Raw genomic sequence first — 18,322 nt, 5'->3', positions numbered from 1 at the left:
CCGCGTGGGTACCTCTGAATACCATTGATTTTGTAGTTTGTCCGCCCTAAATCATCCGCACGCCAGAATTGCAATGCCTCAAGAATCTCAAGGCGATTTTTTTATTATTATTAGTTTCTCCGTAACCAACATTTTAATTCAATAATCATAGTGATACAAACCGCATTGATGTTGGCCATTATACAAAATTAAAATAGTGGTACTTTGTGTCTATATTTTTTGATAAAAAAATTTTCTTGCCACTGTTCATAAATTACTAACTGCGAAGTACGCTGCACATAAACCTATGAAATATTATTCCTATGAGGATTCGTTTGAATTAACTCGCGTCCCTCTCGGACGTATGTGTGAATATTTATTACACATTTATTAGTTTGTTAATAATTTATAATATTATAAATCAATTCATTGTAATAGTCCCGACTTTTAATTAATATTTCACAAAAATCTACATGTTTCATCAATAGAATTGAATGAAAAACTGCTGAAGAAAAATTGATTTTTTTTCTAAATATTTCAATACTATTCGTTTGTGTATTTCAATTTAACTCGGGATCGACCATAATAAGTTTACTTTGATATTTTAATACAATTTTTGTTTGTATTTAAATTTTAATGTAATGTGTAATATTAATTGAAAGAATTATTTTATTTATAATAATTTATTAAAAATAAAACTTCATTATACTTTTTTAAATACAATTTTCACATCTAAATCGTAAAAAGGTTATGTATCATCACTTCTGGCTTTATTGTCGACGCAGATTATATATAAGTGTCTCATAGATTAATTTTAATTTTAGTATCCGTGTGAAATCGTTAATCTTTGAAATATTACGCCAATAGTGTATATTTAGTGAAGTATAACCGTATGTTTAGTAAAATCATGATTTATTGACATCTTAATGACCAATTAATTTACTGGTGGTCATTTGGTAGTAAATAAACATAGAAAATATTAAATATGATAGGTATGAAACTGACTGTGCTCGAAAAAAAGAAGAGCTTTAAAGATGGTAAAGATTACACTATATAAAATCTTAAATCGTCTGAGTAATGATTATTTTTATTATTATTATCACACTTCAGGCAATAATATAGAATAATAATAAGGTTCTCGATTATATTTGACCAAATAACATTTAAACGATTTAGCGGTATATTACAACAACTGTAATTTTTCACTTCATTTTGTCTTAAAACGACTAACAAAATTGTTTATCGTTTTTGATGGAATAATTTAAAATAAATTATGGATTAAAAATCTTAGATTTACATCTATTATCTTAGCATGTAAATAGCAATAAATATAGTTTATAAAACATTTTCTTATTAAATGTTTGTATCTTTTCAGAACGCTTTTTTATTAATAGTCGTTAAATTTTTCACGACATTAAATAGTAGTCGAAAGTAAAGAACTTATTTTTTGGTTTAAGAAATTTTAATTTTATAAATGTTTAAATATATTTCCCGTTTGTGTTTTAAAGTTGTTCTTAAAAATTATAATTTATTAAATTGAGCTCTTAAAACTTAAACAATTATTATATTTGGCTCGGTTAATTAGTTAATAAATTAGCTTCGTAAATATTTAATAGAATCACATAAAATGAATTACTAAGATTTTATGTCATTGACTTCCAAAATTATTTGATAGTTTGGCATTCAACTGAATCGAATTGTTTCTTATATTATTGAAATTATTATCTATTGATTTAATACGTCATTAAATAGTCTTGCATACTCAAATTAAAGTTTAAGTTAGGTATGCGTTTTAAATAATCGCTTATTTAATTTTCGAAACTTTGCGGGATCAGTTTAAGATTTTATTTAATGGTCTGTCCATTTATAGATACATCCTTATTTTAACACTGGTCGTTTCTATGGTTATTTATGAAGTTTACTATCATACCAGAATACATATGAATTTTCATTTTTAGTACATTGTAAAAACTTGGAAATCAATTTCATAATTGTAATATTTTTCGAGTTCTTATACAAATGATAGGAGTTTATTTGAAGGATCGTTCAAGTGCGAATAGAATCATTTCATTGAAACTGTTATTTCTATTATGAAGGAGGATTGTCTTTATAATCCCAAAAAAGATCTCCCACGGTGGGTTGATGCGAAGAAAAGGGTCAACGAGTGTCAAAAACATTTTCAGAGTCGCGTAAGAAATAGAGTGAGTATTTGTTTAACACTTGATAATATTTTTAATAACTTACTTTAAAACAGTGTTGTAAAATGTCATGAGCAGCGAGAGTTTTTTTGTTAACCACAAATTCTAAATTTAATAAAATTTCCAGTTATAAAAATAATGATTTTACTATAAAAAATGTTTTGTTTTTATACATTGAAAAATATTATATATTATAAGACGACGTCACGTACTAAAATGAAATATTACTGAAAAGGATTTTCATGAAATTTAAAACAGACACCCTCCAAAAATGTAATTCGTCGTAAAGTTGTTGATTATAGTCTGACAACCAAAAAAAAAAAAAAGCTTCCACTTAAGACGACTGCTTGACAGATGATGTCAGTTAGATAGCACCAAATGGACGTCTTAAACAGTCGAATTACTCTCTAAAAAACAACATTAAAATATTAAACTGTTTGTTTTTTAATTACTCTGATGATTTAGTGTTTATATGATGACTGAATTATTAAAAAAAAGTTCAAGTTATTATTGCTTGAGCTCGGAAAATTATCTGTTATAAATTATCGTCCGTTTAATTGCAAAGGGACTATTGATGAGCGTATGTGATGCCAACGTGAAACATCAGCTTCTGTTAACTGCTGTAACACGATCGTTAATTTCGTTCTTTACAGTTTAAATTGCGAAGTAAAGTTATGAAGCGTTTGTAATAGTGTCCTTCTTTGGCTTGTAACCCGTCAAATGTGAGACACAGTCATTATTGTATTTGGCGTTTAAGCTGTTTTCTCATTAACGGCGCCGTTCATGTAACTGCCAAAAACAACGAGCTTAGCAGTCTATCTTAACATAAGCGCACGTTGTATGTATACAATATGGACACTGGAAATGTGTGTCGTAAGATATAATTGCGGCGATGAAAAGAAAAATTGAAAAAGACCATCAAATGTGTATTTCTTTTTGACGGACTTAATTACCGGACGTGTTAACGAAGCGCGAAGAGATGCAAAACACATCAAAAGAATCATCGTCGATGTCGCGTGCTCGGCCCTTGTCGTTTTTGTCGTTATTTTTACGACCGTAGCCTTGTAAATTATCATAACGTGCGGTCCGATGAACCGAAATCTGACGAGTTCTGGACCAGAGATTCTGTAGTATCACGGAATCATTCCGAATTGACAATCGATACAAGTTTCTTTGTTCATAATTATCATTGCCGTGTCGTGCTTGACCTATTCGGTGAACGAAACTCACGAACAACTATTACAATAACATGAAGGCAAATAATTATGTCTTAAAGTTTTTGTACTGACGCGCTGTACATCTACGTAGACAATGAGCGATGTTATTAAATAGTTGAAAATAGAATCGCTCGTGATTTATCGTTGGCAATTAAATTTTTAAACAAAAATATCGCGACACGGAAATCGTTTATTTTATTAACTGTATGCCACCACTATATTTCTCGGCGATATATTCACTTTGCCGACACTATTGTCGACTTTGAGGCACTTATTTCAATTCTCTTGCCGTGCCCGACTTACTAATGGAAAGAATCATTTTTATCCGTTCAATTTTTACATATCATCAATGCGGATTTTCTTTTCGTTAATCGGTAAACTGTCAATGATTTTTGGTTCTGATATTGTCAATTCATAATAAAAATGTCTGTTGCACGGACTTTTTAAATCAAATAATTTCCAAACGACCTTATCGAGTAATGTGTGCAATAGTCGTAATATATTTATCGTTGTATCCTTTTTAAAGTAAAACAAAAGTATTGCGTTCGGTTTCAGCGGCGTTAATTCTTGTTCGTTTCGTTTTGGCTTAAAGTTTTCAAAGTTTTATTCAAATCCGATTACAAACTTACAAATACTTATTAGATATTACCACCCTCCATTGTCCAATACTAATATTTTAGCATAAATCTTCTATTATGAATCCGGTATTTAACTTTAACGTTTATTGTGTAGAATAGTTTATGGGCTGTTAATATTTAATTAATCGAATTTCCCTGCTTAACATACAATAAGTCTGTATAGTTTAAACGCCAAACTGTTATAAATCGAATGAAAGTTTTATGGGCTCTAGTAGAACATTTCACTAGATTTTATTTCCATGTAATAACTTTGGGGTAACAAACTGGCTCACTTTAATTTTGGCAATGGAACGTTTAGATTGTTGTTTACGGTATTTTCAAATTAATTTAACGAGTACTTATATTTGTGACGTAGGTGGCGTTTATTATCTACGTATCACGACTTCAATAAATTATTTTAAATCTCTTTAATTCAATAATATACAACGTTCGAAACATTATGCTCAAAATAATATAACATCATAATGGTAACTTACAAATTTCTATGTATAATAATAATATTATATATCTCTATTTTGTATCAAGTATGAGTATTCCGTTATCTCATCTCGAGTTAATTGTGTAGGTTCGTTCAAAGAATTTATGAGGTGTCCTCCAATTGGAGTATCAGACTGTTGTATATTAGTATCATTTTAAAATAATAAAAAAATTTCTATCATGAATACTGTTCAGTTTTATAACAGAATGTTTGTAATTATCTTTTGCTAATATTATTTTTTTCTAATGTTAAATTTTTTTATAATTTATCGCCTTGTTTTGAAGCATTAACAGACATGAAATAAATTTAAAACAAAAATCTAAAAATTTTTTATCACTAGTAAACAGTTAATTCAAACGAATTTTCATCTATTCTGTTTATTTTTTTTAATTGAACCACATGAAATATACAAGTAATCGGGAATCAAAGTGCTCTCAATTGATTTTTCTGTTAAATTATACAATTTTGTTATTATTTAAATACTTTTTTGTAGCGAGTTATGTTTTATTTTTAATAAAAGAAAATTAAATTGCTAATTATCATTTTTACTATCTAGTGAAGTAATTTTTCTGCGATATAGATAACTGTTACAACTTAACCAGTCATTAAAAACATGAGCGATAATGGATAAAAAGATTTATGAGGATAACCATGTATAACCATTTATTTCATCCTGATTATAATATAAAGTCACTTGAGACAAAGCTGAAGTGTAAAGTATAAATTATTATTTATCATGTCAACGCTTTTCAAAAAGTCTCTGAATATAAATTGAACCGAAAAACCATTTAAATTACTGTATCAGCGAACGTTAAAAGTGCGTAATGTATTAAGCTTTTTGTTTAATGCATTCGTTGATTGCGATTTTCGAAATGAGGTATGACAATTTTGTACAGTATGTGGTATAAATAATAGCATATCCCTTCATGAGTAAAAATCGTTACAAGATTATATAATATTAACTAAACACCTACTAACTGATGTTTATGGTTCAATTTGACTATTAAAAAATTTATTAATATGCGAGTTAACTTAAAATGTTATCATTAATCTTGTAGGACAATTGTTGTTTGTCAATTCTTTATTTTTGTATTAGCTTTAAATTTTATTTTAATAGTTGAACTAAAAATATATATTTTAAATTATAATTATATGCATTATACATATTATTATAAAAATTATATTATTATTTCCAAACGAAAATAACTTAAGTATAATAACTTTCGACAAGAATCTTGCATACAAAAATTATTATTTTTTAAATCTTAATCTTAAAAGTACTTTGTACAAAAATAATTTTTTATAATATTTTCTCTAATAGCTTGTACATTGTGTATCATTATAGTATTTTATAGTTATAGTTAATATTAAGAACATAACATGTTCGATTCAATCTCTGTTAAATGTGTTTACAATTGTTTCATTAATATTTAAAGGCATATAATATACTATTTTGTCAATAAATTATTAATATAATGTATAATTAATTTAAAAATTAAAATGTTCCTTTTATAAGATAACATCTGACAGTTGTTTTCTTACGATTTACTTCTTGACCGAATAACTGTGTAAAATATATTATATTTATATTATTTACAATATTCCTATTCAATAATATTGATAAAGACGAATGTTTGTAGTACATAAAAGAATGTGTTAATTGTTTTTTCATTCAGTAGACAAATGATTCATTCAGAAGCGTAACAAATGAAAACAACCAACCGTTATCTTGTAAAACCTGTCGTCTTGTTTATTATAACTGAATTATTATTTTCAGTATGCGTATCTAAAATGAATCGAAAAGGTTTATTACTATTATGACTTAACATAGAATGAATTGACCAAATTGTTTTCTATTATTTACCTTCAGGTTGTTTAAAACAGTAATATTCAATACAACTGTTTAAATAACGTGTAAAAATATCGTGTTAAGTTCTATTTACTACTTAATTTTTTTTTAAATATTAAAATGTATAAATGCGAATAAAAATGTGGATTTTATTGGTTTAAAAATATTTTAAAACTAAAATTAATTGTCTCAAATTAAAAAAAAAACATTATATTACAAGATTTAAATGTTTTTTGACGTTGTAAATTCTAAAACTATACTAACGGCATAAAAGAAATTATATTTTTACTTAATAATTAAAAATAAAATGTGGAATACAGAAATAGAAATGGGAAGTGTTGTACGTGACATACATGTACTTGAAATTTATATAGATTTTACCATTTTTTTGGCATCAGTTAAGTCGAATCAATTGCATAATATAAATAATATGGGGTTTTTAAAAATACCTATATAATTATTATTGTAATTTTTTATAATAATAATTTTCAGTAATAAATTATTTATTTTTGAAATCATTCAAAAATAATTAAATGAACTTTCAAACTGGAGTATTACAAAATTGGTTTACCGAGAGATTATTATAAATTGAACTATAGAAAATTAAACTTAAAGAATAAATAAATTTCAATTAAAATTATTAATTTATAACTTAATTTTAACCTCGATTCGATACGGTTCAATTATTTAAATATTTTTTAAATTAAATGTATGAATTTCCAAATTAAAATGCATTTATAAGCATATAATTTTATTTATAAAAATAACCAGTGTGAGATTTTTCTTTGAAATCCTTTTTTTTTACAGGTGTTAAATCATTTAACACAAAACAGTTAACTTGAATTTTTTCGATCCGTCTTATTTGTATTTTATGATATAGTCTGACGCTACATAACGGATTCATCAACGGAACAATAGTCTGAGATAATATTAAAAATAATAAATATCATCTTCTAATGGCATGTTTTATTTTTCATCATTTTGATTGCACCATGACTTTCATAAGTATGCATAATTATATTCTTCAAGTTATTATTATAATTTTAACATTGTATTACATCAGTGCTTTTTTTTTTTATTTTTGTCGTCAAGGCATCGATATTGAAAAATGAACTATCCTTTAAATTATCTTGTAAAATTTGATGTTAAAAGGTTTATAATTAATGTATTATTCTTGATTTAAATATAGCATATGTTAAGCGAGTTGTTTCATTACACGAATATTTATTACATTAGATATGATTGTTATATGTGATCTTTTGACATATCGTAAAAAAATCGGTTCAGTGAAAACAAAAAAAAGAGTAGTGACTGAAATATATATACGTATAAAAATATTATGGTAAAATTAATAGCTTTTCAGCTTCACATCGAAACTAAAAAATTTTGAAAATCTGAAATAATTTTCTAGTGCTGGTAAATCTTTTAATGTTTTATTATATAATTAGATGATATGCAAGAAATTTTAAACGCTCATAGCATGTATAATTTTTGCCTGATATCGGATTTTTCCACTTTCCTTGTAGCATATAGATTACAGTATGTGAGCTAAACGGATAAAAAATTGTTTACAGCCAGTATTTGTGCAGTGCAATTGGCGTGCCGAGCGTAAAAAAAAAGCTCAAAATTGGTCAAACAACAACGAATTTCAACAAAATGTTCAGTTTACCTCTAGAACATCTATTGCCGAGCCTGGTAAAATGTTCAGGTATTAAGTCGATAAATGATGGCAGTAGTAGCTGTTTATTTTTAAAAAAATGCTGATTTTTTTAAATTTGCACATAGGCCTAAAAAAAATTCTGTTCTTTCCGAATTATTTTGCTAGGGTAATGTTATCGAGCTTAATTTATATAATTATTTATTAAAATAAATAAACAAAAGTAAAAGTATAATTTATACTAGTTTTGGTGTTGCACTATCATCAGATAAAAAATTGAATAAAACTAGCACAAAAAAATAAACTATTAATAAATGTTATAGACAATAAACATATCAATTGTACAATTTTACACAATTAAAATAATTTATACATCACTAAAATAGATGAAAATATTTAATGAGATAAAAAATTATAATTATAACAATATATTAAATATATTCTTAAATATTTTTAAGAAATAATCATATTCAATATTAAAGAATTAATGATAAAATATAACATCAAAAGACCGCATATCAAACGTTTTACTTATTTTTATACTTAATTGCCTAGTGCATTTTACCAGATTTAATTTTTTTCTAATTTTACATTGTGTATAATTTTGTGGTTATTTCGTGTTTCATTTACTTAATAGTTTATTAGTTCGTATGAATTTTATTTAATTTTTTAGAAAGTGATGATGCCAAAACTAGTAGTTTTACTGTTGAAACTTGATTTTTTATACATTATATTTTAAATTTACTCTAGTTTTATAATAATTCATTAAATTAATATATTAATTATTTACAAGTTTAAAGTGTATAATAATTTATTTATTATTTTCAATAAAGTTGAAATCTACTATAAGTTATTTTTAATTTGTTTTGATTTAAGCTCATCTGTTCTCTAACTAGTCAAGTTCATTTGTTCCAGAACTTAATACTTCATCATTCTATTAATTAAAGCAAAGTAGATTTTACAAACTAAAATTTGTCTGGGTATTTTACTTTCCATTATATACATAGACATAATAAGTTTTTTAAAATTTGTCTTGATTTTCTGAAAACAGTTGTATATTTAAAACCAATTTATTTCTGTACTGTAAAGTAATTTTACATAATATGTAGAATCATGTTGTTTCGTAGTTATTCAAGTGTTCATATTTGGTTGTCTTGAATATGCAAAAATTTTAATCTACAAATCGATTATCTGAGATATTAGTTCTATTCGATTTAATCTTACATAATTGCGCTTTCATTTTCAATATAATAAACTCCTGTATATTTATTTGGCTCTCGGAGTCGGTTTCTGTATTAGTACAATTCATTTTTATCGTTTTTATAGCACATTAAGTGATTTTATGTTCCAGAAATCTGCCAAGCATGTGTGTAACACTAAGTAGGTGTCTTCATCACTGTACAATGTCGTTGCATTTCTACATTATAAAAAACATTTTATTGATTTTCTAGAATAGTCGATGTAAATATAATATTCAACAAAACTTTATATTCATCTTGACACTCTAGACTTAAAATTCATGACGCCCATCACTTTCTTTTTAGCTATTTTATAAAGTATGATCTAAATGCAACTTCACTCAATTTCGTTATTTTACTGACTGAATTTATTACACGTACATGTAGACAATCAATGGCTTCGGGCCTCGATATTTCTAGCGTTTAGTTATCATGTACACATATGTGACCGATCATATAAGCAGATAAAGCTGAAAAAAATCATTATTATTTATTTCAAATGCTGTTTATGACATGCTGACGAGTCCGAGTACACCGCCAGGGTGTTGTTTTTTCTAGAAAAAAACATAAAAAAATCTATTAATGGATTGTTGAGCCATTATACGTGGCAAATTACTAGTTATTGTGTAGTTATAATGGCTTATATGTGAACATAAAAAACATGTTTGTAAAATATATACACCATTATGTTTGATGCTAATCTATAGGTGCTGGTAACATTTGAATTAAATATATTAATCTATTTTTATACATAATGTTATTCATTTTAAATGCTCAAGTATGTATTTTTGATATTAGATGTATTGTTTTACATTTACAACTTAAATAAAAAACTGTTTATAAAAGGGTTTGTTTAGAAAATCATAAATTATTGAAAAAGTTTTGGATTTACGAATTACTATTATAAAACCAATTTACATTTATCATCAATGCATGTTTACCAATCTACATTTTGACAACATAAAAGTTTTACTATTTTTATTTTACGCTTTTAATAAATTCAATCAGTAAAACGACCATAACTGAATACTTGGCTAGAATTTACTAATCTATATATTAATTCATACAATTGGTTTATTTTTCACTAATGGCCATATTTAAATTATTTTATAATGGTTATTCAAACTTAATTAATTTAAAAATTACTTTAAATTTATTAAGTAATGTATTTAAAACGAACTTTTCTTTTTGAAATATTTCAAATTTTAATTTATTTATAATCACTCAAAACCGTGATACAAATTGAAATAATTTTACATCGAATGTATATTTTTAACAAATACGATATCTTTATAAAGTTGGTTACAAAAAACAACTCAATCGAAAATATTTATTAAAAACTTTTCTCATTTCAACGGAAGTAAGGAGCAAATTGTGAAAATATATTTAGTTTTAGCGTCTGAAGCATTTAAACACAAATCTACAGTAGTAATAAACAAATAACAAAAACTTCATAGAAATCAAACGTTTAATGACAGATTGATGTTTTTTTTTTAAATTTCTTCTACGTATATCAATATAATTTTTATGTTGAAACAGCAAATTTTAATAACCCATTGCATACATTTTTTGCGACAAAGAAGTTTATTAACCAATATTAGTCTTGTCGTAAAAATGCTGATTATTCAAGATTGACTTTCATAACTATTTAAGATTATATATTTCTCTTTATCAGAATACTTTATAGAACAGCTATAAAAGATTCAGTTCATTCAATAAAATAATTCACGTTCAGTCTTTATTTTATTTTAGACTAAGTGTCAGTCGTTGGCTAATAATGTTATAGGTTATTTTATGCCATTAACCGTTCTCCGTCATTTCGAAATGTCAACGTTCAGTACATTTTTGCCAACGTCTGCTATGCTTTTGAGTTTGACGTCGTTAAGAATTTCAGTAAATTTATTACTTAAAAATATCAAAGCGTGAAAAAAAGAAGAAATGTTTTCCCTTTTTATTTTATGCACGCCCAACTTGAAAATATAAACATAAAGTACATCAAAACTTTCAAAAAAATCGAACTGTAAAAATATATTTAGTAATATTGTGCCTAATGTCNATGCACGCCCAACTTGAAAATATAAACATAAAGTACATCAAAACTAAGGACAAATTTGAAGGTGGAAAATCAAATATTGACATCCAACAAAGACAAAGTAATATTTCTGAAATATATCAAGTTATAATACATTTGTAAAATAGATGAAATTATGTATTAGATTAGGTAAAAACGACTTACGGAAGAGTGGACTTGATAAAATTAAAATATTTTTTTAGTACCTTTAAAGAAAATGGAAAGAAATATAGATTTTTGTAGGCATATGAAAAAACATTGGTTTAATTACAAAACCTCTAACAAATTGGTGAATCAAATGAATATTTAGATCTTGTGATCATCGATATCGTCAAAAGTGTTAAACAAAATTATTAATTTTATATTCTAGTGCAAAGTCATTTAGGTGTAATAATCTTGTATCGTAGAAGATTCCAGTGAAAGGTAATTTTAGGTGATATTTTCAACATCAATAATACAGGTCTTCGTAATTCTAACAGTATTAAAACAATTATTACATAAAGAAATCACACACGGTGTATATGATTTGAAAATGAATAAAACTAGTTCGACTATGATTATACCAATTTAAGAAAAAATCATTTCATCTTAGAGAAAAAATACAAATTCGGACTCTATTGAGATAATTTGTTTTTGACACAAATGTGTTAAAAAAAAAATTATCTGAACGATTTACAAATTTTAACTTATTTACTAAGCTAATATGACTAAAACTATTATCAGCAATTAATTAATTTTCTATAGCATTTTAAAGTTTGTGAAAATGTACAGTAAATAACACAATTTAGTTCTATCTTTTGAGATTGTAAGCATTTAACATATTCCATGAATATTATTATCATTTCAATGATCGCCTGTAATTGAACTTAAAAATGCAATAAACCAAAGTTTTCAATAATTTATTAGTCATTTTGACGCGTGATAAATTATTACCAATGAGATCTAAAATCTATTGTTTATATAAATTATAACACTATTAGCATTTTTAAGTTCAATTACAGGCACTCATTAAAACAATGATCATTCTTATAAAAAATGTTAAATAAAACGATACAATTTATATTTCATGTTATCTTACATACTTGTAGTATATTGATCTTGTTATTTTATTAAAAATATTATTTGATAAAATACTTACCGATGTTATATTTTTCAGGTAAGTGACAAACGCATTGAATTCAAGTCAAAATTAAAATATTTAGCTCGTAAGTTTTTATCAACTTTCTTATTTTAAGTTCATCTCTCTTTTTATTTAAATCAAATTAAATATTTCTGGTATATTTCATGTTAATACTATTTATTTGTTTAGTACATGTATACTTGTCAGTAGGATATTATGTAAAACATAAAAAAATTTCGAGTTCATTTCCTTCGTTGTCTGTTACAACGGCTTTATAAAAAAATGGATTTTGTTTTAAGTTGTATATTTTTTCAACAAATATAAGTTCTTGTAATTGTTTTTTGGGTTAGAAATAATAGAATTCTGTGTTGATATACCCACTACTTATTTACATTTATATTGTGTAATAAAATTTAAATAATTTCCATCAATATTTGTTGTTTTGTTAAATTTGTCAAAATATTCTTTTAACGCTAGCTATTCGATTTTTATTAAAAAAATAAATATATATATAAATATATAATCATCCTTTATTCTATAAATGAAATTAGTGTTCATTCTAGTGTAGAATTTAACCACAATTTCCTAGAATACTTAAGAATACAATAAAAACAGTGAATTACATGAATGTTAGTTTACTAAGTTTAACAATATTATTTGTGCGTTTATGATTTTGTGAATATTTCACTAGGATATGAATTTTTGTAAGATTTTTTAAGCTTAATATTTTACTTCTAAATTTACAAATGACAATGTTATCTACTATGCTTTTCCTTATATTTACTATTAATAATTTGTACCTTATTAACATTTTCTATTGTTTTCTCTCGAACTATACGATTTAGTTTTTTCATTACTATATCGTATCGATATTTCAAGCCGCTACTAAAACTTTATGATATCTGAAAAAACCATTGATATTCTTGTGTGATTCTTAATGATCTGTAAATTGATTGTAATAATAATTTAATAGTGTTGTAAATGAATTTACAATCGCATTCAAATATTAAATTGACGTGAGTCATATTAATAATAGTCTTGTGTTTTCAAAAACAGTTCAACTGTTCAATTAGAATTTTATAGTTTGTATTTTATAATTAAAATGGTATTTATTTTATTTTAAATTTATAAAAATTGATTTGTTTACAATTTGCTAACAGCAGACAAAAATTATAGCATTCTGAGTTTGGCAATAAAAAAAATGTATAAAAATATTCATATAAAAATAAACATATTAATTGTAATGTGTTGTGTAGTATGTGAATGAACTGTGTGTTAGTAGTAGACGTTTAAGTTCTTAATTCCATTTATTTCAGTGATGTCGTGTTTATTTGGTTCGGCCGCCAATATAGTTGACTTCCGTGCATATTTTTTAACGTTTCTCATATGTAGTTCAATAATGTATCTATTTATGCATCATGAAATTCTTATAGTTTCTTTAATTAATATTAGAAAAAAGAAAAGTGTGATGATCATAAAAACATAACCAATAACCCGTTATTACTCCTTATCACTTCTCCGATCCATGAAAACACCTCAACAGCACCGCCACCACAAAATGAACAGAAAAGTCCCATCCGATATTGTCCAAACGTTATATATTTACAATACTTTGGTTACTATATCTAAATGCACAATTACAAATTAATACAAAAGTAAATTATGTTGATTTGATGGTTTATTATGCTCTCATGAATCAGATGTAAGTCTTTAATTATTTAATTTACTGTTCTATACCAAGAGCTAAAAACTAACGTTCTTTTTGTTTTTTTTCTTAATAAATTATAAAATTTCAATTAATAATAGAATTAAAATAGTTTATTCATTATTATATTTATAATTAACATACTAAAAAAGGTCATATTTAATATAATAGATATTAATGTAAAAAGGGTTAAGCCCGTTTAATTAATAAATAGATAATCTTTCTTCATTTTTATCAGTGAATAATTTATTTATTTCTATGAAAAACTCATTGAGTGAACCAATTTTTTTCACATTTTGCGACAGTTGAGTTTAGTTTAGTTGAATAGGTATGAAATATTTTAAATGATTCAGATTTGTTTAAATTGTTTGTGCACAATATTATATGCCACTTTGACGTGACTTTAAACGGTTAAACGTATGATTTGAAAATGATATGGTTGTTTTTGCTTAACATATTACATATTGCTCTGAAGTGATGATTCTTAAAGAATAATAAAAGTCCTGTGACATAATCTTATTCGACTCGCTGACATGTTTTGCGGAATTTATTTGGTATTATATGTATTTAGCGGTCGGAAGATTTTTATTGCTGGAAAATGTATGCGACAAATGAAATTTTGTATAGGTAACACTAAAAGGGCTTTTGAATAATGGGACAAATACAGTGGCCAACGTTGATAACGAATAGCTTGACAGGTCAACAAAGTGGTTTTACTTGTCTTCCTCGTTCCGGAAGAGTTTTCAGAACGTTATTTTGGCATTTTCTGTAAACTCTAATTCTCTTAATTTAATCGGTTTTACGGTCTATAATAATTTTCGGTGCCTCCAAACAAATACCACAAATTTAATAATGTGTTGTTCTACAGCGTTACGATAATTATGTTATTAAGAGATTACAGCAACGAACACAATAGGTATGTTATACAAACTTTTGTGTTTGTCTAAATATTAACTTTAAAAATGAGTACAATCAAAAAACCTATCTAATAACTTAATTGACTTACAAATCAGATACCTTATGTTTTTTATCCTAAGGATGTTACTTATATTTCTAACTTGCCACCATACGTCTAAATTTAATTACAGTAATTATTTACTTTTAAATCTTACTAGTTTATACTTGTACTGAGTTCCCCGAAAATGGTACTTATATATATTGATGTTATATATGTTGATCAAGTGAATGTTATATGTTGAAAATAAATACTTGGGTTGATATTTCTATAAAAATTTAATGAATTAGTTCTATATTTTACCTGTGGACATTTACATTTTTATAAAAAATTAGACAGTTTAATATTAAAAATGTATTTTAAATATTAATTAAAAACTAAAAAATATTAAAAATATTTTACTTAAAAAGTCACAATAAATACTAAAAAAAAGTATGTGATTATCGCTGATGATGACATTGTAACATTGTTCCCAAAATACGTATACGTGATTTTTTTTATTATTTTTATGATCTTTTAGTTTTAAATCAACATAATTTAAGTATTTTATTAATTTTAAATAATATTAACTACATAGAATCAATTATTATTATATATTGAACAGTATTTTATTTTTCATTTGGCAATTGTATTACATTATTAAGACCATAAAAATGTACCGTCAGGTTTTGAAATCTTTAATAACTACTGATTTCTTAAATATTTTAACGTAGTCTAAAACTGTAAAAATTATTTTAAAAAATAACATAATAAATAATAAAAAAATATTTGCTAGGTCAAAAGTTATTAAAAATTCCAAAAATTGGTGGGACACTATATACTGATCTGCTACTAAGTATTTAAATAAATTACGTTTTAAATTTTGCAAATCATTTAACAATTTATAATTTGTAGGGAAAATATGTAATCTTAAAGTATATTGTAAATTACCAAATTCTAAAATAAAGTTAGTGAAATTTTTATAATTTTTATACTTTATTTTTGCATTGTTTGAATAAGTTTATTTTTCTAAAGTGACACTGTACTTTAAAAAAATGATGCTGAAAACATTTAATAATAAATTTCGAACGAAAATATCATCGATTTTTATTTTTTTTTTTTGTTTTTTATAATAATAATTTTAGTTGTTTCGAGTAATAATAAAAAAGTAAAGAAAGTATAACAAATAGATTATTTAAAAAATAACATCTGGGTATTAAAACAGAACATCAACCTTGGTTAGACTATCAGCATTATGCCTTCAAGCTTAGTATAAGTTACAGCTGCAGCACCAATAAAGATTATAATCTTATTAGCTGATGTAGTTCTTAATTGATGAGTGGGTAAAATGTAGATACTATAATACTAATGATCCGTTTCGTTGTGTTTATTTATTATTTTATAACTTTCAACATAATAATCACCTGCTTCAATAACTGTTTTCTTACTAAAATATTTGTATTCTATTTTATTTCTGAAAAATGAACCTATTATAAAATATTTTCTACATTAGTTTGACGCAATTTATTAATTGAATTGTCACAGTGTGACATCAACAAAAATAAAACTAATATTACGATTTTATTTTGGACGTTGATACAAGTCTCGATCAACACTACATAAATAAAATTAAGTCAACGGTATAATTAAAAATAAATATAATAAAACAAACATAGTTAGCTTAAACATATGAAGCACGAGAGTAAAAAAAAAATATGAGACACGTAGAATAATTCATGAGTTGTATTGTAAAGTTCTATTGCGTTTGATTAATAGCGAGTAGTGACATAATATTATAATATCAAGTGTATAAAAATGTCATCGTTTCTTATTCATTGTTCTTTTGCATGCTATGGCATCACCGTGGACTTAAGTTGTCGCTTAGAAAAGCTTAAAGAAAATTCGAATACGTTGCTTTTATTGCATGCATTATAAGTTTACATAAATAACGGTGACCGCCCAAAATAAATCTATCCGTGACAGACTATGTTTGATAAAATCTTTTTTAACTGACCAATAAGCAACGAATTCGCTTAAATTTACTTTCTGAAAAACGTATAGTCTTGAACGGCCTACTCTATGTCTATAACTCATGAGCGTTTTGAATTCGACAAACCCAATTATAATTACTATTAACGTCATTTTTTATTGCATTTGTTAGATTTTATATTCGTGTAAAATAATTGGTTCCGTCTTTCAGTTTGTTCTTTTTATCAGATCAACATGTATTAAAAAAATACCTGTGCCATACAAACATATTCATAAATATCGCATTATGATAACGACGCGACACGATATTCGAACGGTTACGCATAAATACATTTTGACTTCATCAACGTACGCTGTGTGAACTCAAAGATGTTCCAACGAATAGATATCAAGTCTGTCGAAAAGAGTTACTGCATATTTATTACTGATTATCAGTATGCGTGTATAGATTCGCGCGCATAATTAAATACGCTATTCTCGTCGACGCCTCTTTGTGTAATGCTATGAAAACTACACCGAGAGACCATACGTATCCTACACAAAAACACCTAGTCATAAAAATTTATGACTATCCAGGGAGAGTCGTTTTTCAAATATTCTGCTGAATTTTCCTGTCTCGTAATTCCCAAACCCGCACACTATCTGTATCCCCGTTAGGGACTCTCTCTTTATTACCCGTTACCGACCCTCTCCCAGCTGTATAAGCAAATATAGGTCCTCTTTGAAATTTCAGAAATAAACAGCTTAGGTACGTACTAAACACTAGGATTTAATATTTGTACAACGAAAAAACTATTTATGGAATTAGTTATACAAACGGTATGTAAACATTACGTAGAAGTTTAACGAATTGGCAAATACTGTTTTTCAGTTATGGACATAAATGATTAAATAGTATTTAGACCCGTAAACATGTTAACGATTTGCCACTAAATAGCTTAAGTTTATATTTTCTTCAAACATCAAAAAAATAAATATATCATCTGAGAACTTATTCATTTGTTATGCCCGACAAAAGCATATTCATTTCATTTTTCAATAACAACTCCCTAATTTACAATAGTTTAACCAATAATATATTATTTTATTTAAAAAGTTTCTAAACAAAATTTCAGCTTATCGGTTTCTGTTATAACAATCTTTTACGTTTATTTTTGAAACATGCTATTGAAGATTTTTAAATATAATCAATTCAATATTTAAATGTACATAAAAAAAATGTACAGTTAGTTTAAAATCTATATTTAAT

At 25.5% G+C, this 18,322-nt stretch overlaps 1 protein-coding gene across 5 annotated transcripts in view; it reads left to right on the top strand.

Moving 5' to 3' along the window:
* Positions 1–18,322, top strand: part of LOC126907793 (protein-tyrosine sulfotransferase-like) — a 41,044-nt gene that overhangs the window by 8,721 nt on the left and 14,001 nt on the right. Inside the window, exon 2 of one of the 5 annotated variants that reach the window (XM_050689393.1) lies at positions 12,482–12,530. The exons of 2 other annotated variants lie outside the window; for them this stretch is intronic. Coding sequence is in view for 1 of the 3 variants with exons in the window: in XM_050689390.1 (XP_050545347.1) it covers positions 2,070–2,180 (111 nt within the window). In the remaining 2 variants the exon portion in view is untranslated. Of the gene's footprint in view, positions 1–1,995; positions 2,181–7,933; positions 8,068–12,481; positions 12,531–18,322 lie in introns of those variants that run through there. 2 more of the 5 variants (XM_050689394.1, XM_050689390.1) reach the window with 2 other exon arrangements.

The sequence above is a fragment of the Daktulosphaira vitifoliae genome, unplaced genomic scaffold (genome assembly GCF_025091365.1).
Source record: "Daktulosphaira vitifoliae isolate Bord-2020 unplaced genomic scaffold, ASM2509136v1 Scaffold_5, whole genome shotgun sequence".
Classification (NCBI taxonomy): Eukaryota; Metazoa; Arthropoda; class Insecta; order Hemiptera; family Phylloxeridae; genus Daktulosphaira; species Daktulosphaira vitifoliae.
This window is presented reverse-complemented; position numbering and strand designations above follow the sequence as displayed.